This window comes from Ischnura elegans, chromosome 1 (genome assembly GCF_921293095.1).
Source record: "Ischnura elegans chromosome 1, ioIscEleg1.1, whole genome shotgun sequence".
Classification (NCBI taxonomy): Eukaryota; Metazoa; Arthropoda; class Insecta; order Odonata; family Coenagrionidae; genus Ischnura; species Ischnura elegans.
This window is the reverse complement of record NC_060246.1, coordinates 22,793,743-22,821,444: the sequence shown is the minus strand read 5'-3', so window position 1 is coordinate 22,821,444 and position 27,702 is coordinate 22,793,743. Positions and strand designations below refer to the sequence as shown.

General features: G+C 42.2%; 1 protein-coding gene across 1 annotated transcript in view; it reads left to right on the top strand.

Moving 5' to 3' along the window:
- Window positions 1–456: 456 nt before the first annotated feature.
- LOC124168711 (translation initiation factor IF-2-like) overlaps window positions 457–27,702 on the top strand; it is a 148,622-nt gene continuing 121,376 nt past the window's right edge. The window contains exons 1-2 of the mRNA XM_046546980.1: window positions 457–755; window positions 8,486–8,869. Of these exons, the coding sequence (XP_046402936.1) occupies window positions 457–755; window positions 8,486–8,869 (683 nt within the window). The remainder of the gene's footprint in view (window positions 756–8,485; window positions 8,870–27,702) is intronic.

Sequence of the window (27,702 nt, the reverse complement as noted above, 5' to 3'; positions counted from 1 at the left end):
TGGTAGGTAACTCATGACGTCACGCACTTTACGCCGTGCTGGTGTGTGGCCATTAATCCCATGCAATCCCATTTTTTGATTTTTAATTCTGGTATATAAGATAATTCTTATAGAAGAGAGATATAGAGGAGAATATGTACAGAAGAGATGTCTTATAAAAACCCTTAGGGGGAGACGGGAACCCTAAGTTGGCCTCATTATGAGGCATGATAGCCTGATAAAAACAATCGTAGAAAGACAGGTGGAAGGGAAGAAGGGCAAGAGACCGCCCCGAATGAATTACTTTGGACAGTTTATACAGGATAGAAAGGGGAAGTATACGTCTCTATGAAAAGGCTAGCAAATAGGAGAGCGGAATGGAGACCTGCGTCAAACCAATCTTAGCTATTATAAGTATAAGACAGAAACTTCGTGAACGATTAATCTAGTCCTAAATTACTTATCAATCTGCTTACAATGACATTGGTTACGGGAACGCAGGGTGGGCCCTCGGGGATATACCTGATCGGTCCGGGAACCAAGTCAGAGACTTACTCGCCCGTGTACACGGAGAGGAAGGATAAGAGAGACAGGAGGCGCCGCCGCCGCGATGAGAGCCCAGGGGAAAGCACATGGAGGGAGGGAAAGATGGGAGAATCTCAACGCCGTCATAGCGAAACAGAAATTGCCGTATCTGCAGAAATGGAATATTATTCTACAAAGAAGAATAACCCAGAAATTTTTGCCTTGGTGCATACACTAGCAGATAAATCTTTGTAAGCAATGGCATTTTCATGATACAATAAGATTATTGAAAATAACATTTATGAAATAGGAACCATAATAACATAGCGGTCGCCCGGGATTAGCCACACGCGGTTGATGACGACTCGCAAGGCAAATTTATATGGACTTGTTTGTTCGATCGATATGTCGAACATCGCACTATCGAGGGATCGAAAGACCCCGATGAGACGTGACGGGAAGTGCCCGTCGGTGAAGTGAGCGGATATGAGAAACAAGTTCAACGCTCGCGAAAAGAAGAGAGAAAGCGTGAGGGTGAGAGTTGTGGGGAAGGAATAAAGAGAGAGAGAGAGAGAGAGAGAGCGGATGGGGCCATTTTTTTTTTTAGCTCGTCCGTTTGAGGAGGCGAGAGTCACAAGTGGTCCTCTGCACACGCTCTCACCGTGCGATGAGGAGGAGGGTGGGGGCGGGAGGGGGCAGCGCTGGAAAAGGGCAAAAGTGAGGCGGTTTGGGGGCAGAGCATGTGGATGCATGGGGCGAGGGGGGGGGGGGAGAAAGTGGAGGGGCGGGGGAGGGGGGATGGTAAATGGGGAATTCAATACAGCGGGCACACGTGCAATTATGGGAGCAAGCCGGGATGAAACAAATGAATGGGCGAGGGCGTGTTGTACACACTCGCGAGAGGAGGATGAGTCGCCATTTGTCCACCACCCCTGTTAGGCCCTCTCTCTTCTCGAGGACTTCTCGTTCCGTGGCGGGGGCAAGGGGCGGGGGGAGGTCAAGGGGCGCCGTTTCGAGGGAGGAGGAGTTGAAGTGTTGATGAAGGGAAGGGACTGGGGGGGGGCGGAGGTGTTGAGTGCTAGGGAGTGTACACGACGGGGGAACTGCTGAAGAAGAGGAGTGCTGAAGGCGGTGTGTCTGAAGGAGGGGGTTGCTTCGGGAGAGGTCTGCTGGTGAAGGAAGCAGCAGTTGACGGAGGGGCGGAATGTTGAAGAAGGCGGCTGATGAAGGGGACGTCATGGACGGGTGGAGTGCCATCGGATGCCGATTGGAGGGAACGTTAATATTGGCGAGGAATGCTGAAGAAGGAGAATGCTGAATGAGAGGAATGTTGAAGGAATGAAATGCGGAATGAGAAAAATGTTGAAGGGGGTATATATGCTAGAGGAAGGGAATGATGGAGGAAAAGAATGTTGAAGGAAGTAAATGCTGGAGGAGGTGGATGTGGAATCAGGAGAATTTTGAAGGAGGGAAATCTTGAAGGAAATAAAAACTGAAGGGATGAGAGTGGAATCAGGAGAATGTCGAAGGAAGGGCCTATTGAAGAAGTGGGGTGTAGGAGATTGGCGGAGAGTGGTGAATGAGCAGAGGCAGCAGCAGACGGAGGGAGCTGCCTGCTAATGAAGGAGTGAATGTGTTTACACGTGAGACGGCGCGCCCGTGTGCGATGGAATCAACTCTTCCTCTCTTATTTCAAGAGTCGCCTGTCCGTGCGTCGCTCCAGCGAAAGGGGAGGGGGGGGAGGTTGGGCGCGTTTTTCACGCGCGTCGCGACGCGGCTGTGCTCGGATGCTGCGAGGGTGCGTGTTTTTCGGGAAGGGTGGAAAGGAGGGAGAGAGTGGGGGGGGAGGGCGGAGGGAGGGGAGGAGGGTCACAGGTGACGTCACACCCGCCCCTTCCGGCGGGGAAAGGGGATGGGGGGGTTCGTGTGTTTTTTGGGAAGGAGCGGCGCGGAGGGGCAGCCGCTCCCCGCACCCAGGGCGCGCGTGTCGCCGTCACTTTTCCCGCCGCGCTCCGAGCCGCACCCCCCACTCCCGCGACCCCTCCCTCGCACGCTATTGCCACTCTGATTATTTTAATTACAACCGCCTATTCACCTACCCCACCCCATCTCCTAAATGCGCGTAATCTGTCCGAGTGGGACAGGGCGAAATATCGCCGCCAGGCCTTAATGAAAAGCTTGATTTTATCATTCTGATTCAAATTTTAGGCCGACTCATAGAAAATATTACCAATAAATCACTTGTACGGAGCACTGAAGGTGAGATTGCAGTACCGTCAATGGTAGTGTTCGTTGAAAACATAAGCGTGGCACCTGGTGAAGTTGGAGTGGGGTTTGGTCGGTTGTGAATTAGCGGCAAAATTAACGTGTAGCGAAATTGGCGTGATTTTCCCATGCACTTTCCACCTGTGTTTTGTTAGTTTTAACCGTTAATCGTGGAAGGAGAGACCTCGAAATGAAAATTAACGTGTATTTAATAGGGAATACAGAAGTTAAGTCCGTCAAAGACATTGATGTGGGTGAGAAACAATTCAACTTAATTTCAATCCTTTGCGCGCGGCTGATTGCTGTTATATTTCTGCGTATCAATGATAGATGGCGCATAGTCCACGCTAAATTTTATTTAAAAATTAATACACATATCATTAGATTGATTGATATTATTTATTTATGTGGCGTGGTAAAAATGATTTTTTCCTTTTTTGTGCCATGAACACTTTCGATGCAACTATCACGTTTCTCTCAGCTCATATTTTATTGAATGGTTTTTAAAATAGAATTTTGATAAATTATATAAATTAACAACTTTTCGTGATTTTAATAACAATTAATGGAAAATATTCCATAAAGTTTCGCCCGAAACCATCAAATTAATGGAATGAACGCCGAGCGACCGTGTTCGATTCCCAATGGTTGCTAAAGTTACCTACCTCTTATTTTAACTCCTCATATTTGAGGGAGACAAACGGAATCTATACATCAGTGTCTATGGTTTTTTAAAAAGCATATCACCAATCATTTAGCATAGTCTGTGGTCATACGAATCGATAAAAAGCTATTTTTTGGACTAAGTTCACATTTAAGGTTGAAGAAATAAAATTGCTGCGGAAAAATAATAATTTCACTTGATGGGGAATCGAACCTGGATATCCAAATTCCCTCTTGTGTCTTAATGTATCAATTTCGCCGTTGAGGCGATTTATCCAACTCGGTCGGCCTTTTTGATGCCTCGCTTAAAACTTATACTGTTTCTTGAAAATTTCAGCATATATTATGAAGTAGACCTTTATCTAATTTTACCCTATTTCAAATTTGAAAAATTTTGCTGCAGTTTTATTTCATTTTTTAAAACTTTTTTTCAAAATTTTATATTTTAATTGTAGTCGGAAGTTAACAAAGGTCCACTCCAACTATCCTGAGTATTTCACGGTGATAGCGATATGTTTTAACTGAGTAGTAGGTACGTCAGAAAATGAGAATTAACACGGCTAGAGTCAGTAGAGGTATGTATTTACTTACGATCTCAACTCTTTGGTCGGGAAACCTCCTGTAAAATTTGAATCGGAAGAATACTTCACTGTATTGCACTTGTGTAATTTCATCGTGAATGTCCAGATTCGAATGGCGATAAAGTCGAATTTTGTTCACCGAAAATTTAATTGGCTCGTTCACCATATGTCGTTTCGTCTGATGTTGTAATTATTTTGATATAGGCCTCATGCCCGGATCATAATACATTTATTATGAAAGGATTATCCCCCCTATCATTCCGAAAAGGTCTCTTTACATCACTGAAACATGCAATCCGATACATTCAGTCTTTTTTACAATCCAGAATACCTGAAATAGTGAAGAACGGACTGGTTTCATTCCTCGCACTCATTCCTTCAAATTCAAAAACCCTCCAACTCGTTTACACTCATTTAAGAATGAATAATAAAATGTCTCGAGTGAAGTTTTACACCCTGAATAAGTAGGCGGAGCATTACGTCGTGATAGTGGAGGAGATATGTCTCTCGTGCTATGCAACAGATATCAAAGGTCTAGCCAGGGGAGGACATGACGAATAACCTCGTTGCAACGTGCAGCATTTGAGTATTCAAAGCGCGAGTTGTTAGGTTTACGGTCTCCACAGACCTAGAGTTAGAAGCGCACGGCGCAATCAAGTTATAAAACGTTACCAGCCACAAGCCAGACCAAGTTTATGCCTCAAACATTAAAAAAGAGCACTCAAAGTGGTTATGCAGTGACCAACAAGTAAGGTCAATATCAATAACCCTCTAACTTCGGTATTACTATGGTATAAAGAAAAAGACCGCCTAAGAGGTACTGGAAACTAGATTACACATCACATTAAAATCATGGTAAATTCGTTCTTCGTGGTTACAGTTAAATAAAGTATTATTTCCTTTCGAAAAATACGAAAACAAACGCAATAGTAGTAAACAGCTAATCAGAGTCATCATAGGTTGATCTCTGCGCTTACCATCTTAACCTTGGTCGCACGGGCAGAGACCGAAAATCGCCCTTCTTCTTACTTAGGTACTCTGAGCATGTCACGTGGTTTCATTTTGAATTCACCTTGTGGCCGCCAATGCTCTAGGACCTATACTGCTGATCCATGTGTAAGAAGACCTATTCGCGAATCCAAGCGAAGTGTCTGACACCTGTCGGTTGAAATATGAATCTATGGAAAGGTGATTCCGTGAATGATGCTGTAAGAGCGCAGGTGGTTTTCATGACGTTATAACGGTGTTCGAGAAGTTTGCGATTCATGTTATCAATATTTTATAAGATAGCTTTCAATAAATTTTGATCCAACACATATGATATAATGAAGTAATTTTGACTGAAATAATTTTTTATCGACTTAAATCTCTCATAAATAGCATCCGATACGCGGTGACTTTCAGGTACCATCCGGGGACATCAGAAGAATTTTTACACCTTCCCAAATGATACTTCAGTGTAATGTTTCATTAAGGCCGTTTTACACGGGGCACGTACTTGGACAATTTGACGTACGTGCGAAGGCGCAATCAAAATGGCGTGGTGTAAAGCAGTGAATTGCTATAGAACACATGCGAGAATGCGTGTACGTGAGATGGCAAAATAGCTCCTGTTCTAACTTCGTTCATGCATTCCCACAATTCCACGCCATTTTATAAATCAATGCAGTTCTCACCTGCGCAATTCCGTTCCCCGTGTAAAACGGCCTTTAGACATCGAATCGATGCTGGCATTCTTCGCTGACAAGATAGAAAATTTAACCGCATGAGGTTTCCTTTAGGTGTGAAAAGATTAGCTGATAGGAGAACTGAGTGGAGAGCTGCGTCAAACCAATCCTAGGATTGTTGACGAGTGATGATGAGGTTTCCTACTGTATTTATCTGTCTGGAGCACATACCCATCGACGGCTACTACTGCAGACAAGAAATAAATTGTACCGCATGAAATTAATTACTTGATCGAGACAGAACGATTACGTGCCTCTAATAAAATCCTGCTGGGTAACACCAGTTTATTTTACAAGCTTTCAGACTCCAGATATCGAGGAAACTCTATCTATATATTACATTATATATATACATTTTAATAAAAAATGGACCTGTTGTCGACATGCAATATATACATTGCCGATTGCTACCGATCCGCCGATGACAGTGCTGCCACCACCGGCCATTCGATTCGCGAGTCGACTCGGGGGCATTTGTAGAGAGCAGGCGACCGCCCTCCGCAAGCAAAGGAGACCACATCTCCCGAAATGAAGACCGATCCTCGACAAGTCCGTTGGTCCACATCAGATTCAGCCCGGGGCCCTTCCTCTCTTCCTCTGCCGCCGACGCCCCGGGCCCTTCCCTCATCCAGTGTCGCCCCGGTCATCTACTGGGATTGCACCCCGCCCTCCTCAACCCCCCCCCGCCATATCCTCAACCCGTTTATCTGTTTCCTTCGCTTTTCTGGGGTGAAAGAAAATGAGAAATCCCTTTCCTCTTTCTCATCGAAAACAATCTTGTGCTCCCACCTCTATCCTCTCATTTCTCTGGACTCGGAATGACTTTTGATTTCTCGCCCACGCGTTGCCAGAGTTGAACTTTCTCCGGAGATTTGGTTGTTTTTCATTTATAACGAACTAAGATGCTAACAAAGAATCGTTTCCAGCTATTTATGTCGAATGCTCTATTTCATAGTGAGAGCCAAATCGTGTCCAATTCTCGTTTTGGAAAAAGCAACAAATGTCATCCTCTTCCAGAAAAGGTACGTAATCATTGCATCATGAATCATTGATTCGAATTCAACGAATTCAAAATTTACCGTCAGTAAAATTAAGAGAATAATTTCTCATTATTCATTCTCTTTTTCCTGCATCCTATTTCTAAATATCTACCCAGGTAGGTGCATGCTTAGTTTCACTTTAGTCATTTTAAACAAAAATCAGAACGAAATTCCGAAAAATTCGAAAGATGTTGACAATAATTTACAATGGCGTGTCATTATGAGACGTAGAATTTGATCGTCGTGTGAACTATGGTGTAAACTCGTCCAAAAGCCATAACTGCTGATCACAGACCTCGAGGATATGTTTGCTTTCATCGTGAGCAAGGGCGAACCATTGACTCTTCATCCTTGAAACTCTCTGGGTGGAGGGGTCTTTGGACTAGCTTGACAATGGTTGGAATTATTCCGATCGCTTGTCATTCAGAACGGTTGATTCCTGTTGGTAAGTAATACGATTGGAAATAATTGTTCTTGAAAATTTTCTTTCCGACGACTATACGTGCCCTCGCAGTTAATTTCTCAGTAGATCCACATGATTTTTTCATAGAAATAATTCACAAATACTGTATAAAAATGCCGTGCTATCGGCAAGAATCAAGATAAATCTGAAGTTCGCATAATAACTGGTTATGTAACCTCGGGGGCCTCAGAGATAGCCGACCAACCAACCTGACCAGACCGCACCGATCGGACAACAATAAATGGATATCATCCATTTCTTCAACGGAAATTTGACAGTAGCAAGGATAAAATACAACCTCTGCCACTTTCCCTGATTATTTCCACTCTTTGAATAAACTTGCCTTGAAATAAATGTGTTAAGGCAGATTGAGTCATTTATGTCAAGAAATTAGTCGCTAAAAAATTCGGTGTTAATTTTTTTATCGAGTAAACTATATCTATTATGCTGATGTTATCAATTGACCTATCACAAAATAAAAAAATACAATTGGCTCAGATTCAAATCCCCCCCATAACTTCAGTGCATCAAATGCGCGTGAAGTAATCCTACTCAGCTACGGGGCCACATACACGTTCCGTGTTCACGGTGAGTCCAAACATGAATCTGAAGAGAGGAAATCCTCGCCACGTAACTCGCTAGAAAACACTCCGACCAACAACAGCACCCTGTGCGTGGACGTGAGTTTCCCCAGTGCATTCTATTCGCTAGGGCATTTGAGCTTGTAGTTTGACTCCTGTCTTGCTACCCCGGTCGCCCCCGCGTCCGTCCTCGTCGGCTATTACTGGCGTACTGGTGAGAGATGCAGGCCAACCTTACAAGATTTTACCGACCCTACCACATCAGTTAAGTGGGGCTCGTGGGTGTCTACATACTTTTGAAAACGATAGTATATTGAAGCTACTGAGTATCGGGTTGGTGAGGTGGCTATAATATTCCTTCAGTCCCAGGGTCCCGGGTCAGATTTAAATGTCCCTCTAAGAGGAAACAAAAATCAACGGGACGGACAGGTGCCTCCTGTGTGTAGTCCCCTGGACGATACCTCTCTCTGAGTGACCCTCGGACACATATCAGCCCCATCTGACGGTATTACTGTTAATGGCCCCGCCTCCGCCCACCCCACTTTCCCTCGCCGCGAGATGCGCGCACCGTCCCCGCTCTCTCTTTCCCACCTTTACCCCTCCCCGCTCCCTCCCCTGCTCCTCCTCCTTTCCGGGACGAGCCGTGGTCCCGCGCCGGGAGGAGAGAGCGGCTCAACCCCCCGCACCCGCGCCTCCCGCCGTCCGTCCGCTCCTCCGCTCAGTCGATCGACGGCGCCCCGCACGTCGCCTTGCCCGTCGCCGCCGCCGCCGCGCTCCGCTCCCGTCCGGCCAGCAGTCGCCGCCACAGCAACAGCAGCCCCCGCCGTCTCCTAGAGCCTCCACCTGTGCACACCGTCCGCTCTGAGGAGCCCCTTGTGTCCCCCGAGAGGCGGCCCCGGCGAGTGCGGCCCCCGCTCCTCCCGGCCGCCCCCGACGGACGCCGCCGCCGCCCCCGAAGGACGACGCCGCCGCCGTTGCCGCGGGCCGCCCGACCCCCGGCGATCCTCGGCCGCTGCACAGCGAGGGACGCCGGACCATTAGCCCCGTGAGTGTCCCCCTGACGTCACCCGCCCCGAGCTGGATACCTACATGATAGCCCCCGCTCCCCCCGTTCACGCCCCCACCCCACGGACAGTGGTGTTTACGCACGCCTCCAATTGCGATGTTGGCGAGCAACGTGTCTTTTGAATCTCAAAATTAATTGGAAACACCTAGCCCTTGAGTTTGGTGTGAAAATACCACTCATCGTGACCAGAATTAGCGCTAACGTTAGTGGAGGTGTACGATGGCGCGATACAAGACCCAGGGCTTCAGTGTCCGAGGGTTGGAGCTCGATGCCCGCCGTCCCTCCGTGACGTAGGCGCCCAAACGGTTCGTCCTTGGCTCCGCTATTTACCTACCTCAACTCCTCGAGTCGCTGCGAACGATTTCCGTGGGTATGCATTTTTTAGTCACCCACGTCGCATTTTCCCGGTCGAAAGAGACAGGAATTTTTTGCCCGTTTTAACGATTTCCCGACCTCAGATTCAGTTGATGGGCGCCGTGACCCCTGAGTAGTGCGTGTGATGGTAGTCCTGGGGAGCAGTGTCGCCGTCCGCCGCGACCGCCGCCCACCCCTCGGGGAATTCTCGCCTTGGATGTTGGCGGGGGACGATTTGGAAGTACACAATAGTTTCATAGACGGTGACCGATAGCCGTATAATACATTAGAATTGAGAGACGTCTACACATGATCTTTCAGTTTGTAATAGGTGGTATCCTCGGCGAAAAATACCATGTTTTGCACCCGTGATCATCGTATCTGAAAGAAACTCTGACGTATTGGACTTAATTTGCTTGCGTCAACGTCAATTATCCCTCGCTTTCTCACTTAACGTTTCTACACCTTTCTCTAGGGATTCTCGCAATATACGGATTTTCGCTCCTGGAGTATAAAAATGCTTCATCTGCTTCAAAATATCTATAACATAAAGGATGAAAGAGTTCTCGATTTTCCCATCGGGTGCCCTGGTGAAATACGTCGATTACGCAGTCAAGTATCACATTCGGGTTGAATTTGTTTGCCATTCAAATATTCAGGCAGATTGCGTCAACGAAATATTGATACACTTTCACCTTCGCACGGACGAAAAAGCCGAGACCTCTTCTTCCAAAGCATTCGCCGGTAATATCTTAGTTCTTATCATAGTCGAAGAGGTACTATCCATAAGGCCTCCTCGCTCCTCTTCAAGAACCCGATCGTGTATAAACATCCCGTAGGGGCACAAACTACCTGTGCAGCCCCAGCGATGTAGAGCTGTTTAACCGATCAGTTCTTTGATATACTGGACGGATTTGGTGCGACATTCGCGAGATGCCAATCTTTTATGAAAGTATTAAAATTGAGATTCGCAGATGTTAAATGAATTAGGCTGGGAGACTCGGAAGGTAAGCGCTAAGCTCAGACTGCTTGAGAAATTGAGAATTGACCTCTTTGGTAGCGACACGGAGAACATCGTATTAGAACCTCACTATATTTCCAGGTGCGAAAAAAAACACTTAGTTGAGAGAGATATTTTGCGGAAGGATAGGCATAGGAATTCGTTCTTTTCCGAGAACAATGAAGGACTTCAATAAATGCTTGGCGGAACTTCCTTATAGCGATTACTTTATTTTTTTACGGCTGGTGTCATAGCACCCGACCGATAAACACCTATTGAGGCGGGTTGCGGAGTAGAATGTAGACATAGATGAAAATTATAAAAATAGGGAATTATCGAATTAGTTTTGTTATAGAGGCTAATTACGTCTTCGGCCACATCAGTGGAGCCCACTGCAATTACTTATCCGAGCATCATCGCTCCGAGACAACCGCCGCGCCGCGCGCGCCTTGATGCGTGCCTGTGTTTTCTCGGATTGCCTCCTGTGCCTCCCCTCCCCCCACACCTGCCCCCTCCCCCCCCGCCCCCGTGTGGGCTCCCTCCCCGTCGTCGCCTCCTTGGGTAGCGTCCAAATCCCCGGCCTCCCTCCCTCCATTATAACACACTTGCGCCCCCTCTTTAGCACCCTCGATCCATTTGACGGTCCCTTTCACGGCTTCCGCGGACAATCTGAGTGCGCGTCCCCGCGCGAATCGGCGGCACGCGAGAGAGAGGCGGAGGGGGTTGGCCCTTCGCAGCACCTGCCGCTCCTCCTCCTCTCCACCCAAGTCGGCACCTTCGCTGGCCGGACGCCGCGCCGCTCGCTGCATGTGTGGCGTAGGTCGCGCCGCCGCTTGTCGATACGCCAATCGATCCTTTGCAATTATACTGATTTCCACGTAATCAATCAATCGAATTTCGGTCTCGGAAGTCCTCTCTCTCAGTTAAGTTGTTGGACACGCATATTCACGCGAACCCTGGGTTTGGAGGAATTCCCACGCAGGCGGAATACGAACCCACGACCCCTGGGTCGGCTGACGAGGTCTTCATCCCGCCGCCATCCCGAGGCCGGCCGTAGTTCCGGCCCTCGAATCAGTGCCGGAAAAGCCATTGAGGGGATGATATATTTATTAATTTTTTTTTGATTTTTATTTGGATTTTTTTGGATTTTTTGGCTGGAATATCTTACAATAGCACTATAATTTTTATTCAATCGTGATACCGCAACACTGAGTTTTGTACGATGCAGCCCGCAGTGTCTTTCTCAGGGCCGGTACTTTGACTTTATTAGGCTAATTTTTTAACTTTAACGCGCAAGGTGACAGCGGCATATTAACATGTTGGTGAGGATACGTAATAAAACCTTCACGTCTATTTCATGGAATTTGAATCAATAAAAGGATCCAATGTGATACCGCCAATTCTCGAAAAGTGCCTGCAGGGAGAGCAAGGGAAGGGACGGGGAAGAGGGGAAAATTTACACAAATTAAAAAGTAAAACAATGCACAGTATATGTATTAGAAATGGAGAGACACAAGCGTATATTTTGTTCGTCTGGACGATTTCATATTCAAAATTAAACTTGTCTGTCAGCTGTTTGCGTGAATGAAGATTAGAAGAGTAGCTGAGTAAATTAATTACAATTAGCTACCAGCAATAATAATATTTCATGTATTTTTTATTAAAAATACTCATTCCTTTAATAATAAATGTAAAATATAATCATTTTCTTAATGAAAGTAAACATATTTCCCAATTCGACACTTCCAACTGGCGGGTGCCAAAAACTTTAAGCGGACTGAATTATTTATAAGCACGTAACTCTGCTTAAGTATCAAGCAAAAGCTTCATTTTAAACTGGTATTTAAAAGAAACATTTCAATAGATTCTCTTGTATGAATCTCGTTTGCAGCTTTTGAAAGGCTTTACGAAAAGTAGCTGTAAATGTACTTCTAACGGTAACTAGTTTCTTTTTTAAATTTTAACTGGTACTTGTAACTGTTTACAAACTTTTAAATGTAACGGAGCTCACTTACTTTTATTTTTGGTACTCTGCCGATCTCTGTGCTCGAGTTTATCATTTTGATCGTACACTCACTAATCAAGGGAGGGGATGAAATCGACGAAACAAGCGACTGAGCGGTGATGGGGACCATACGTATGCAGAGGTAGGGGAGTCCTTACCAAATTATTAATCTGACACTGCCTTGGTTATTCTCCTCCACGCCGAAATTTGCCGCTCACTGTTCATGAGTAAATGACGTCATAAGATTTCTGGTTCATTTCCTCGCTTAAGGAGAAACTTTCATTAGGGGACGGAATTCGCGAATGGGAAACTCCGATGGCGGCAGCACTATCGCTTATGGAGAGGTGATCGCGGTCAATCGGACTTATGAATAACGTCTAGGTGACTATTGTATTATTTACTAAAATTTTAGCAATTTTCTTGATAGTAGAAGCCTTTTCCACCGAAAATATTTTAATGTTGAACAACATCCTTATACTAAAGACAAGGAAGCGCTCAATTACGATCAATGTATCAATTAAATGCGGTATACGTGATAGGTTGTGTGCAGGGATATCTGTCGATGGCTGTATGTGTCCTAGATTGGTAAATTCAATAGAAAACCTCATGGGCTTAAAGTTCGATCTTTTCAGCAAAGCACGCCAACTTCAATACTATATCTAATGAAATATTACGCGAAATCCTTTTTGGAAAATGTCAACATGTCCTTGATGTTCCCGAAAGTACACACGTACCGTATGCTATTTAGAGATTAATTTAATCGATTAACATAAAAAATAATTCATGAAAGCATATTTCTGGTAAGCCAACTGATAAAATGTTGATGGAATTTATGTAAACCTTCCCGGACTCTGTCAAGAAATCACGAAAACAGCTTTAGCTCGAACACCTTTTGTTCAAGCGATCACCCTCCCACAGCTTCTTCGATTTTTGGCGGCCAGGTGTCTGCTTTTACTCGCAAATAGCTCACTGAGTGCAATTGTGCGTCGTTTGCTCTCAACAGTTGACGCCTCTCCACCTCGTCGTCTTAACTCCATTCCCGCTGTCTCCCCCTTCCCTCGGGAAAAAGGCATGGAGGAATCTTTTCATTATTTATTCAGACTCATAGGGATGAAGATGGCGGATGGAGAGGAAAAGCAAGAATTCCTCTCCATTCCTCTCTCAAGGTGTGTTGAGGATAGGGAATTGCTGGAAATTTTATGGGAGACTCAAGGGTTCGGATAGAGCATAGAGTACTAAGGAGACAGGACATAGTGACATTGTTAGATTTAAGCACGTTGGGTTTCTCTGAAGGGAAATGGAAAGAAATATATTTTGTCGAACGAATAGGAATTGGATATCGTTTTTCCGCCGAAGTTGAAAGGAATTTAATAGATGCTAGGCCGACCTTCGTACGCGCATTTTTTATTTGTTGACAGCTGGTGTTCTAACACCTTCCGCAACCCGCCTATTGGGTTTGGTCTTCTCTCAAAGAAATGGATAGAATGAGAACATTTTACACTGATGGAAGGAAAAAAATCGGTATAATGTTGTAATGAAGGAGGATTTTCACTATGGGAATTGGTTCTATCTGAGGTGACTCGTTATATATTTCGTTCGTGGAAATCTTTGTGAAACTATTTTAGCCGGAAGATAACTGCTAACGTTTTTTCTAAATTATGTAGAACCGAATTGGTTCTAATGAATTACATGGAAAAAGAGACCGGATTTTATGAATGGGATAGGGTTTTAACAACGAACCGAAGAAGAAAATTCTATGTGGGAATTCGATGACGTGGGCATTGGAAATACGATTAATATCACTCGAGTGTAGAATTCATTGTAAAGATATTTTAACCGGCCGATTGGGCAATGCATAGATGCTAGTTGAAAAGGCATAATTTTTAAATGTGTGGATGTGGTTTTGCTTGAACTCGGTTCCGTCCGCTTGTTGCACGCTCCAGGGATCTGCTCGTCCCCGCCTCCACACCCGACACGACTCCCTCCCCTCCACGGCGATGCGATGGCCGCTGCTCCTGGAAATCATTCAGCCTCCCTCCACGAGAAGCCAACAGATGGCACGCCACGGAAACGCTCCACGCCGCTTTCTTTTTTTTTCTCCTTTCCATACGTTCTCCATTTCTCTTCTTCTTGAGGCCGCCTCCTCCTCCTCCTCCCGCCCTTCCTCCTCTCCCCACCCACCCGCTCACGCTATGGATTCCGAATCGAATAGACAAGACCTCTCGCCTCCGTCCTCGCGCGCATGGCGCATTCATATTGTTCGGCATGTGGCTCTCATTCGAAGTGGGCAACGCGGCGGCCTTTGCCTCAGGGCAGGCGGGAGAAGAGCGTGACCCGTTAAATTTGGGTCATGTGGGTAAGAGGGGTACGGGAGGAGACTCCTTGGCATTATTTCCGTCGATTTAAAGAAACGCTAACTGCTCTCGCGAAAGGGACGGGAATTTCCTCTCTCTCTCTCTGGAGCCACAGGTGGGATTTGTCGAACCGTTAAAGTTGAATTGGTCACTCCTCGAGAGAGTAACATACCGTGAAGGCCGGTTTATGGAAAAAAAATAATGGAAGAACTAGACGAAAAATGAGCTCAATGGCTCTGGGGCATTAATAAAAAAATAACGCCTGCTGGACGCCATCTGTCATTCTTACGAAAAACTAACCGCAAACACAGTATTCAAATAGATTTGAGATGGTTTCGTAGCTGGGTCGGTATCTTCCGCGGAGGTCACTTCTCAATTCCATATATCATATATCCGGCTTATTTTTCATCCCAAGATGCCTCCTTCAACGATCCACGTTTTAAATGAACAAAACACGGGGAACAAGCGCAAGAAAAAAGTAAACAAACGATTGAGAGACTGCGCGTAACTAGACTTCCTCGCTTATTTCACCTTTAATAGGCCAGACACCACGCTAATTTTCGGGTCACCTTCTAGGCTTATTCGGCTTATTCGTTCTATAAGCGTCACCATTGACGTGCGGGCACTCTCTCCAGGTGCTCCCTTAATACCTTTCCCTTAGGATAATTTATAGCTAATTTTTTTCTATGAAACGGCCTTAAGTTTCTGAATATAATTCCCACCCAGTATAGGAAGCACTTTTTGCCGGAAGAATACGAGAATATTCTCATGCATCCTACTCATCACGTATTGATTTCACTGCATTTACCGATGCATTTCTAGTCCACAGTCTAGTGCACGATGAGCATCGGTCAAATGGCCATATCGTCTGCGATTACACGCTAATACTCACACATTAGCGAGGAATTTCCTGATCTCCGTGATGAAAACTCGTGTGTCGGTAACCATGTACAACATTCATTCTCAGAGTAAATATATACACAAGAGTGCTCGAAGTAATTGCGCAGAATTCAATGGCCAATACCAACGGTGACCTTACTTCGATATTATGATAGAAAATGAAATAAACACATGACATGATAATAAATAGAAGCTTTTGAAAATCCCGATACTTTTCCTACTTTTTGGACAGTTAATTAATTGAAATATAATTTCCAATCGATATGACTAACATGAAAACACACTCTGTCGTCGCATCCAGCCGATCGAATCCAATGGATCCATTACGAGATCTCGGATTCAGCCGTTTAAAACACGGTCCCATGCACAGTAGTCGGTTATTTCCATTGTCCATATGCACTCAAGAGTGCATACCCGACAATTTTAATGTATAAACGCGGATAAAATGCGTGTTTTACGAGGAAACTCACGGTTCGTACGAATGACTCGGGAGTGTTGAAAAACTGATTTCGAGTGATCAACCGTCCTCTTCTCGTAGCTCTCATTGAATGGCGGACCAGGGGTCATCAGTTCGCCACGTGGGAGGTATTTTCCCGCAGTCGATGGCAGCTCTTGCAATCCCCTTCCCTCCGTGCCTACGTAGTCCTCTTTGGCTTGTTTCACAAACATACGGTCCCATGCGGCACGGTACGTTTTCGATTCGTTTTCGGTGCCGTCCGATATGTGCGGTATATTTTCGGTACCTGATAGACGCCGAATATTACTGAACACCCCCATGTCATGAATCTGTTTCATGCGATTTAAAAAAATGCGCGATTCATGCCCAGGGCATAGAACGCAAGCGTGGCGTTCACAAATGCAAGGTTCAGTATCGTTTGTTGACTTATGCCTGATTCTCCCCATAGGTAAGGAATACCTGTGTGATATATCACTGAAAATTCTTCTTAGTTACCTAAATGAGCTACAGTGGAGTAATTTTAACATTTTCCTGAGACTTGATGCGGTAATATCTCCAAAAACACTCATACACAATAAATACAGTGTCACAGATAGCAATTGATAACAAGCATAACGATGTCTTGTAGCTGGAAAATAACAATAGACTCGCAAATAAAGTAGTAGAGTAAGTTATTACCCCGATCGTGGCCGATACAAACCTGAAATGAACCGGGCGTGTGTGAAGAGGTTAATCGTTCATGTGTGAAACGAGCTTAAACGGGGCGCACACTACCTCCACCAGGGGCGTGATGCTCCGTGGGCAGAGGCAGCGATTATTCAATTAAAGCTTAAAGCCATAATTCATGTTTGCAAAAATATTCGAGATCTTACACGGGAAAGGATGTTTTCAGTCTATTTCTCTAAAAATGCCGAAAAATCATTAAAAACTATGCGTTCGTATTTGTAGCATATATAGTGTTCAATGTTCCTAAGCGTAGTAATGCATATTGCTTTCATGCTAAGATATTGGGATATATTCACAGATTTTACGTGATATTATTGTTTTGGGTGAAAAAATGAATAAAAAATAGTCTCCAAGTAATGTACGGAAAATTATGCATAGTTCTCGCTGTAGTCGGAGACGTAAGAATCTTTCCTGTTTTTTTTTAAATAGTAAAAATGAGCCAAGGAAATTAGGCAAAGAGAATGGAAATACTTTTTAATTACTTATCTCAATTGATTTTACTACATTAGTTTTTTAGGTATACCATTATGGCTAAAATTACCTGCATTATCATATTTATTTTTTTAACCAAATTGTGCGACTAATTCCGTCGTGCTCTCAAGTGAGATAGGAGACGACATTTTTTCAAAATGTGTATCCTCTATGTCATTTTCGTTCGCAACAGTTTTATTAGTCTATGGTAAGAGCTTTAACTGAGAGGTTAGCTTTTCGGGGGCATGGTGACTTTCTTGCGGTCGTTCGGCTCGACATAGTGCCCTTGACTGAGGGGCGTAGAAAAGTTGACAAGTTGAGGGGAATGAGATGAGAGCGAGCTCGTGTTTGGGGGAAAATTGTTGAACTTGAGCCAGACTATTCTTAAAGGTGTTTCTGTTATAGACATGGAAACATTCTTTCTTCTATTTTGACCCTCTCTTCCACCCAAATAATTTATTTTTACCCAAAAGCGCGGTTTCCATTTATTATAGCGCACTTTCCTATTTTTTCCAATGCCCTGAAAACACGTGGTCTTTCGTTATTGTTTTAGTTGTCTACCAATCCAGATCGCTTGGTTGTAGTAGCGTTTAGAATCAAGCAAAGACCACTTGTCCTTCAATTCATGCTATGCATAATCATTTTAAGGCATTTTCAAAGACCTTGGCGAGAGTAATTCACTGTAATATTTCCACGCTGTGTCGTACCGAGGAAGGGCATCGCCGCCGCGTCGGAGGCCCACTTAACTCATACTTCTCCGAATTCGGATTTTTCCCAATTTTTCTGTGGGGAATGGTATGATTTTTTGCTCACGATAGGCCTCATAGTGAGTGGCACTTAAGGTATCCAGTGAAGTTGGCCATCAATGAACGATTTCTTTTCTATTTTAGCTGCATTTCTCACATAATTGTTTAGTTATTCATGAGACGTGGAGGTGTAGTGCGATCATGAACGAAAGAGATTGCCGTTAATTCCGTTTTTAATGCCTTCATTGTATGTTGCGTTTCAATGCTATCCATAATGGGCTCGTTCACGATTTTTATTTTTGTCATAGTGATAGAAAAATAAAAATACCCGCATTTTTACTTTTTCCGATCCGTCACCTACTTCTCGAGCTATTCGAGACGAAATATCAGCGGCCTTAAACCTTTCGCTGAAAAGTTCATGACGTCACTGAATGTTGTCGAGCAGATCACCGTTTCTCCGCTACTTTTCGGCCGCGCACATCCGTCCTCTGTGTTCCGTTGTCAAAAACACTATAATTAGCGTTTATTTCCACCAAATATCGGGTCACTTTGAACGACTTAATGAGCTAGAACTTAATGACGTCACTAACTTAGGAAAAGGGGGCATTTTCTCATTTTCATGTAATGAGAAAATGACTAAACAATGAAGACTTTCTTTCGTCAAAACTTATCTTTCCAATTAATTTACCAAATTATTGTAATATATTGCGATTTCGGGTAAGATAACAGACCAAATATTGAGGTACCATTATCATTATGAAGCACATGGTGATAACTAAAAGCCGCTCAAATAATTTAGTGATTAGAATCGAGAGCAGCCTCGTGCATTAACTCATTATTTATATTTTATGCAATGAGATAGCCTTAATTATACCTAATTCGTACAATAAGCAGCTGCTACTTCATTTTGACTCCATGATTATGAAAAACAGAGATATTTGCAAAAGAACAATATTACTTAATGAAATGTGCAAATAACACTGCCATTTTAAAATTGAAGATACAAACAGCAGAGAATGCTCATCTCCTCGTAGAAAATCATCGTGATTCAGTAAAATTGTACTTAAATCTAATCATCTTAAAGAGACTTTGAAAATTTCAAATGCATATTATTTTGCATTAATTATATAATTTACATTTAAGTTTGTTAGCAAAATTTAGCATCTTGTGACAATCTTTAGCTTTTTATTGAATACAATAGGAGCAGATTTAGAGTGGCGATGGAGCTATTATTATCATCTATAAAAAGATCTCGGTTCTCCTCTGGGCACCGTAATCATTGGGGTTGCCTTTTATGTGCTTACCAACTCTCAATGTCCAAGAATTTGAAAATTAGTTTCATTTTGCTAAATGTAGACACTCTGAGAAGTTTGGTGTAAATTTTTAACTCCAATAAAATTTCAATGTTGTTGTCCAATGTATGACGTACGCTAATTTAAAGTTTTGAAAGAAATTTAAAGGAAAAGTAAAGGGAAATCAAATTAAATTGTATCTTTCACGATATCCGGAGCTAATTTCGGTTCATCAGATTCCTTTTCCAATGAAAATCATAAACATGATTTATATCTCGCTCATTGGCCCGATTCCACGAATTAGTGCTTCATTTAAGGAGGAAATGTTGATATAATGTGTGAATACAGGAATTAATTCGGCTCATCGTTGCTAGTTTAACGTTAAGGCTGTGAGTGGAATCATTTTCTCGCGTTTCTTGTTCATCAAAATATATTTTTGGGAGACAAATTTCGGTATTCACGATCAGTTATAACTCGTTTTCTTGTCTCAGTGTTTTAATTTGTCCCGGATTAAATGCTTGACTGTAGGTATTTGTTCAAACGGTTTAGGTTGAAATAGGTAGGTTTAGGTATTCTCGGTTTGTTTAGGTTGAAAATTTTTCCAGAAAATTAGATCGTTACTTTTTGCTCGTAAGCTACGAACTCCTTTCTCAATGATTATATTTTGTACAGTTATAATTTTACCTTAACTTTATGTTATGCTTTGATTGGCATTAAAATATAATATTATTACAATGACTTGACTCGGTTACGTTGTTAGTATAGTTCCTTTATTATAATTGTCTGTGCATATTTAACTATATCCCCTTTGTGAACATATTTATCATCACGCATGATGAAGTATTGAATAATAATTCGCAGTGAATTGAGAAAGAGAGAATGCACCTCTGAAAAACATAGGCATCATTCCACGTCCTAGTTATCGTGCACTATGTGATATATTTTAACTTTGTTTTAATGTTGGTCGTTTTTTGCAGTTTTTTTTTATCATGGGTGGTTAGTATATGAAATGGCTTTTATGCCGCAAAACTTTTACCTCTGCAGTGTTCTGAAAATAAGCCACCCATTCGCGTGCACTGCAAGGGAACTTAAAATAAGCAAACTGATTCACCCGGGCGTAAAGGAAAGTTTGGAAGGCATGCTGAACGTTGCATAAACTTTTTCGAAGGTAACAGGAAGTAACAAACACAATATAGCCAAGGAAGAAATGTTTACACGGCGTAATCAGAATTTCGCGCTGGAGTCGAGAAAAAAAAAGCATTCAAGCATCCGCAATTTACGTGGTTCGTTCAAAAAATAACGGGAATTTTTAAATGTCACAGGTTTGGAGAGTCCGATTGTCAAAATTTTTATTATTATTTTAGTATGATGACATTTTTGGCTGTGTTTATTGTTTAATTTGTCTGCGGCAGTCGCTAAGGCTCTTCGTGTTTTTATGAGCTCGGCGATGTTCGGCTTACACTTCATCGCTCCTTCGTGATTTTTTGGCCAACAGCATTACTTTAACGATGTCTCAGCCTCCGCATTCACCAGAAATGGGTCCAGACATGCCTTTTTCCATTTCCAAAAATTAAGAGAACCTTAAAGAGCCTCCGTTTTACAAGCGTTAAAAGAAATTGCTGACACAGCCAAAGGCCAAGGATCGAGTTTGAGAAGGGTTTCGAGGATTGAAAGAAGCGCTGGCACAAGTACATAATGTCTAATGGGGGCCATTTTGAAGGCGACAAAATTAATGTAGACGAATAAATAAATGTTTTCTTTTTTAAATTACCGTTATTTCCTGGACACACCTTGTATGCGGAGGTCTTGACTCAATTCAGCAGGAAATTTAGTTTTCATCTCGATTACGTTCCATTCGTATCTCTTGTTTGCCGTGGACGCTGCATGCCAATGCAAGCGGAGACACTTGGGAGGGGGAGCTGAAGGGTTGCAGTGGACCTCGTCACATTGCCCAGATAAAGGGGTCTCCACCTATGCTCGGAGGGAGGGGGGAAATCTCGCATTCGGGCCTTCCGGGAAATTGCGCCTTTCTCGAGCGTATCTCGTGCTTCCAGGAAACCAGCTAAGGGGGAGGTGGAGGGAGGAGGGGAGCGTTGTGCCCGGCCAGCAAATTCATCCAAGGGGCGGGTCCACACCTTCCCCCTTCACTTGTTCTTTCCACTCGCTCCCCCACCGCTCTTGGCCCAGGGGTGGAAGCACGTAACTCACCCGGGAGAGGTCATGCCTTCGCCACCCATTGTCAGCCTGAGAGATTTACGCTCAAGGAGAAGTTTCCGAGTCTTCCGTTCGGAAAAGTTCGGAGAAAAAAAATCCAATCGGATTACGGCTGGAATAACAAAGGCAAGTGAAAGCCATACACGTGGTGCGGTGACTTAATGTCGGAGAAATTTTTGTTGAAACCTTTAAAAAATTGCGGCAGTCGTCTAGAACGAAGCTTGTGTAGCTATGCAGAAAGCCGTAGCATTTTGAGGTATATTTGATATCATCTTCAATTTTGTAATAATATTACAAATACAAAATCCTTTTTAAATATTTTCACTATGAAAACATTACCACCAACAACTGGCGTACTTCTTTACACATTAAGCACCTTGTTCATTAGTCTACGTCACGGTTGTATCTGCTCTCTTCTTGAGAGGCATCCAAGTGTGAGATGTGACAACGGCTTTGTCTTGGATTCGCGAGGGTATGTCGGTGAGGAGGGAATATCTCAAAGGAAGTTTCGGATTCCCCTTCGTCCTTCCCCCCTTATATTAATACTCGGCGTCCACCCAAAGGCCCGTTTATGGGAATAATAGCAATAATTTAGCTACAGGAAGCACTTCCGGTGAGGTTCCAGTACCCTCAGGGCAATGACGGCGATCATGGAAAATTAGTACGGAAAAGGTGAATATTGAATTGGCGTGAATATTTCCGAGCGCCAAGTCCCGTAGTTATTATCATGCACTTTTCATCCGTATTTTGCTAATTCAAACCACGAAATACCTTATTTCGCTAATTATTCGTTTATAATATAACCTCCCCCTTCATCGCGTTGAGCACTTGTCGCAGTCCAGTCTCACTGCTCTGCATGTCACGGCTCACACGTTGGGAACAGGACAGGAGGAGTGTTAAATATGACCCATCCCTTTAGACGATTCTTGATTTTAGAAGGTAGGACACCGTTCAAGTTCAAGAGATCTTAATTTAAAAATGTTTTCTTGAGGCTACAATTCAATTAGGAGCCCCTCTTATATTAAGAAAATATTCTTGGTGCCTGATTAAGAGTTAAATGCATAAGAGAATTCTTAAATCGAGTGGGCACATCTCGATTTAAGATAACTGTTTTCGGTGAAATTTAGGCTTCATGCGATACATTATCAGTCGGTTTCTTGCATGTTGCATTCAGACTTAAATTCAATAGATGCCCTTTTACGCTTTCTGTCGTTCAAAATATGCACTTCCTTAACTGTGGAGCGAGTATAGAAAAATCTGGAAACAAACTGTAATCAGGGTATATTGCATTAATTTATTTCTATCAAGAAAGTCTGAATTTGAACCTTTCAGAAAAAGGCCATGCAATACATCCGTTTTTTAATTCCAGATCATCTTCAAAACTAAAATGAAAGGTAAATGTATTACGAGTACACCAGTGAATATTAAGTGTCATGTAATATATTTGGTATTTGATAGTGACTAAAATTTACATATAGACGATCTTGACGGAGGCAGTTAACGAAGGATTTTAATGTGTAAATAAATACAGCTGAATCTCTAGTTGTGGATTCGATTGTTGTCATAGTGAAAATATTTAGTATTACCGAGTTCGATTACGAGGGTAAAGGCTTCTATGTAGAAAAATACTCGCTTTTTCTCGCTGGTGGGGCTCTGCCACCCCAGACCTCCCCTAAAAAGGCCTGCGGCCTCTTATGCTCACTAGGTAAGGTCATATACTTTTTTTCTGCCATTTGTTACTTGAGAATCGTTTATTTTTCAGTTGGCTAGATTATATATTAAGACATTTCCATGAAAATGTAATCTTTATCTCTCAAATTAATATTTAAGCGATAGATATTTTATCTTGATAAATTTACAGCTAAATGATTTTATTTTATGAAATATGTATTTGAAACATTACTCAGAGCCTTATTAAAAGTTACCAAATTATTATTCAAGTCACAGAGTATTGAAGATGTTTGAAATATCCCCTATGAAAAAATTGTATAAACCTGTTTCAAAATTTTATACAATCATATACATTGCCATGGCAATTGCATAAATTGTATAAAATTTTGAAACAGGTTTATACAATTTTTTCATAGGGGATTACACTTAGGAGGTTGATCTGGCAGTAATTCCGTCACATGTTAATTTTGGGCACATTTAGAAGGTATTTCGATAATTTATTTTGTTTCTGTACATGAGCATCACTTTCATAAATGTTTTTTGGCCATGCTTAGTTAGAATTCGACATATTTTTGCATGTTACAATTTTATCGAAATATCCTATTGCATAGTTTTCTCTGAAGGTAATTCTGTCACAAATGGAATTGTCCATAAGCAATATTTCCACTTTCAAGTTTTTGTAAAACGAGCGCATGGTACGTTGGTTACAATATGAAAATAAATTTTTATAGAAGAGAAACGTGTTTCTGAGGGACTTAAAAAATAAAATAAATTTTTAAGAGTCTGACTTAGTCCCTATATTATACAATTTAATTGAAAAAAAAAAACGTTGACAGCATATTCCACTATAGCACTCAATTCATGCTTAATATCTTAACATAACGACTTTAACGAAATAAAACAAACTGCATTTAACAACATTTTAATCGATTAATTATTACAAAATAGAGTAAACACTGCAGACTTTAGTGCAAACTTAGAAAGTAATTGTTATCCTACTGATAATTTTAGTTTATAAATTATCGTGACTGTAGTTCTACCGATTATTTTTTTCAGAGAGTAATTTGTGATTGGCATTTATTTCAAATTTGACAGAGTAATTACAATTGAGTCGCCTTACATTTTTCTATACTTCTCCTATCACTGCCCTAAATCCGTCACTGTCCGTTTTCTGATGAATGGACGAGGACTGAGGGGGGTGGGATTGAAGATTTTAGAGGGGGTTGGGTGTTGTTGTTGGGTGGTCATTCTCACGCTTGTCGATGGCCCTTGGTTGGCGTGACGGTGGCGTCGCGTCGCGTCGGTTCCGGGAACGACACTGCTGCGAGTGTCGCGTCCCTTCGTTCGCGGGACATGTCTCCGTCTTTCCTAGGAAGTGTGACAGGCCGTAACAGCATGGGAATTCGTCAGAATTCTACCGATAATCATTCCCATGTAATCATGGGCCTGAGTCGGTACGTCAGTCTACGGTCTTTAATGGTTCGATATCGGTGAAATTTGGATACAGTATGAGTAATCGTTTAGTTAATGAAGGTTTAAAAGTGAGAATTGGATGCCTACTTTCGAAATATTCTACAAAGGATACTTAATATTCCCGCAATGTATCAAATTGTCGCTTCACCGTTTTTTGAGACCTTCTGGGAGTAATTAGATGGAAGTTTTCCAAATAATTTAGGAGTTATATTTTAGATAACATAGTTAATTAGTTTCCTTACAAACGTACATAATTAACTCATTTATTTTCAGTGGGTTGAAATTAAAATCGTCTGCGACCAGTCTCCATCTCCGCCAATCTTGGTAAAATATTATTGCAATTTCATCCAAGCATAATTTTTATCAATAATTGTTGTTTATAGGTCGAATTAAATGTGATATGAAGTGAATCATTTTGCTTGTTACTGATAAATATACGCGAATTATACCATGCTATCGATTCAGGCATTGATTGATTTTTAGCTATCTCGATTTCCCCGAGTGTCCACGGGTGGTGGTCCTCCTGCAACTTGCTGCACCCGTAGCGCATGTATGCACCCGGAGCGCATGTATGTACCCGAGCATGGCTCTCCCCCCTCCCCCGTTGCGAAGCCTCACGCCGCACGCGACTCGCTTGAATTACGATGACCGGGGAATTCGAGCAGTGACGTACTTCTCAGGTTTCTCGGCTGATGCACCGAATGGTCGCTCCTTTCGTCCGTCGCGGCGGCGGCTCATGAAATGACGAAGGACGACATCGGGGACATGTCGGGCTTTTTATAGGCGCAGGAAACAACGCCGGGGGATTTCGTTTGGGAAGGTATTATCTCCTGGGAAACAAATGATTCTGGCTTTCCCGGAGCGCAATGGGTGCATATTGAGGGGCAGTAGTCAATTTCCAAACAATAGTATAGTTCTACGACTCCTAGCCTTAATGTCGTTTAGTATCCGTCCATGTTTCGTTCTGAAAATCATGATTTTTTAACAGTTAAAGGCCATAACGTGTGACCGCTTTGAATACGGAAAGGAGTAAGGGATTGTGGTAAGGAGAGAAGGTGAATGATGCACGCATTTTTAGTACGCTTTCAATTCTCTCCGAGACCAAAATATTTTGTTATTTGGTGGTGAAAAATATTTTATTATAAAATATTTTTCACCACCTGATAATGGTCCATACTGTTTCTATCACTTAACAATTACTCCAGCCGGTTTCCCTCACTATCGTATGTATTCTCCCCTCTACTATTTACTTTATCGTTTTGGTATTTGCGACATCACCGTCACCCTAACAAAAATCAAAGAATATTTAAAAAAATGTGACATGTGTCAATAATCTGTGACAAGTTTCAAAGTGTATCAGATCTGACATATTTATAGACACTAATTATCGGGTAAAAATGAATTTAAGGCATATTTTTGATTGGTGAGTTATGTAGAGTAAACCAAAATAATTAATTTGCGATGGAATTCCAAATCAGTTTATACAAGTTACGAGTGTGTTACGGATTTGACATTAGACAGAAAATAATATCATTATCATCCATTGCATTCGTTTTAGAAATAAACTTGAACAATGCCAGTCGTTTAGGCAGTTGAGAACATAATCTCGGAAACTACTAATAATAAAATGGGAAAATTTCTGTTTTTATTACTTAGTTTTATGTTAAGAATAAGCTGTTTTCGACCCTATGTGGCTGTTCTCAAGCCAAAGCTGAACAACAATACGTTTATAACTAGAAAAGCAATGTATAAACTGGATTATTTGAAGAAAATACAATATGGACGTTACTCTACGTTAATCAACAGATTTATTTTAGCAACAAATGTATTTTTATTTTTGTCTTACTTGGTACTAGTTCACACAGAATGGCCAGGTAGCGATTGGGGTTCTACCCGTGGGATGCCTCGTTAGCAGAAGCGAACGTCAGGTAGTTTATGTCGCGAATAATAATTCGTTTGCCATATCTTTTTTATCTTCCCCTAAATAGTTGATATTCAAATCCATTCATCTCAGAGTAGAAAAGAGTATTGCATGCCTGAAATATTATTTAACACAGTATTCGTCTATGCGTTTTTGGGATCAGTAATCACAAAGTGTGTGGGGAAAAGGGTTTGTGATGGTTAAGGATATGAGCATATGTTGCTCAAGAGATAAATGACACCCAAGAAAAGCTAGAGCATACGATAAGTTCACGAAAAAATACTTCTCCGTCGGCTCTTTTAATTAATTAATTTAATTACTAGCTTGGCCCTCGACCGAAGTGCTTACCTTAACTTCAAGTACTCTGGGAGTACCATGGAGATTTAAATGAAAAATCTGAGCATTACACCACACCATCAAAGTCTTCTAACTTCATATGGACAGTTGGTTCTTTTTAGCAGAGACTTAGCTGAATAAAATATTTCTTTCACGAAACCGTTGACATTTAAATCACATACGTTACGACCCTAGTTTTTCATGTAAGTTCAAGCAAGAGTTTTCAAAAGCAGTATATCAGCGCTTTAATTGAAAATAAAATTACGCGATCAATCGTGCGCTAAATGATTTTGATTTTTCTCGATGAGCGCACCAATGAAGGGAGCTGCCCGATGAGATTCAAGATGAAAGAACCGCGTGATGTCTGATTCGACTCCGAAAAACGATTACTTTCCAACATGCGAGCGCCCTAGCCCTGCTGCCTCGCCGCCGGAACATAACGAAAGTAAAAAATTGCAAAAAAGATGGCCAAAGATAGAAAAAATTCGTTGATCAACGTAAAACGTGGGATTTAGTTCTAATATTCGTTGCTAATTACAGATCCTAGGTCGGAATCTCTTTTCTGTAAAAACGAAATCTGATCAAAAATTAGTGCGTTACAAAGAGAATTTTATATTCCCATAAATTTACTTTAGTTCGAGATTTTATTAGTGATAATAAATATTCCTTTTGTGAAGTTATTGAGGTTTAGTACATAATAAAAGCTAGCAAAACGTTTCTTTTAACGTATTTATCAATGCATAGACTTAATTAAGAACTTCACGAAGAAGGGACGTGAATAAGTGCCCAACAAATCTATAAAATTTATTATTGAAATAATATGGTGTATTACGAACGTAAATGCATGCATTTATGTAATTATTATCTGATATTGTGCATGTTTTGATTACAT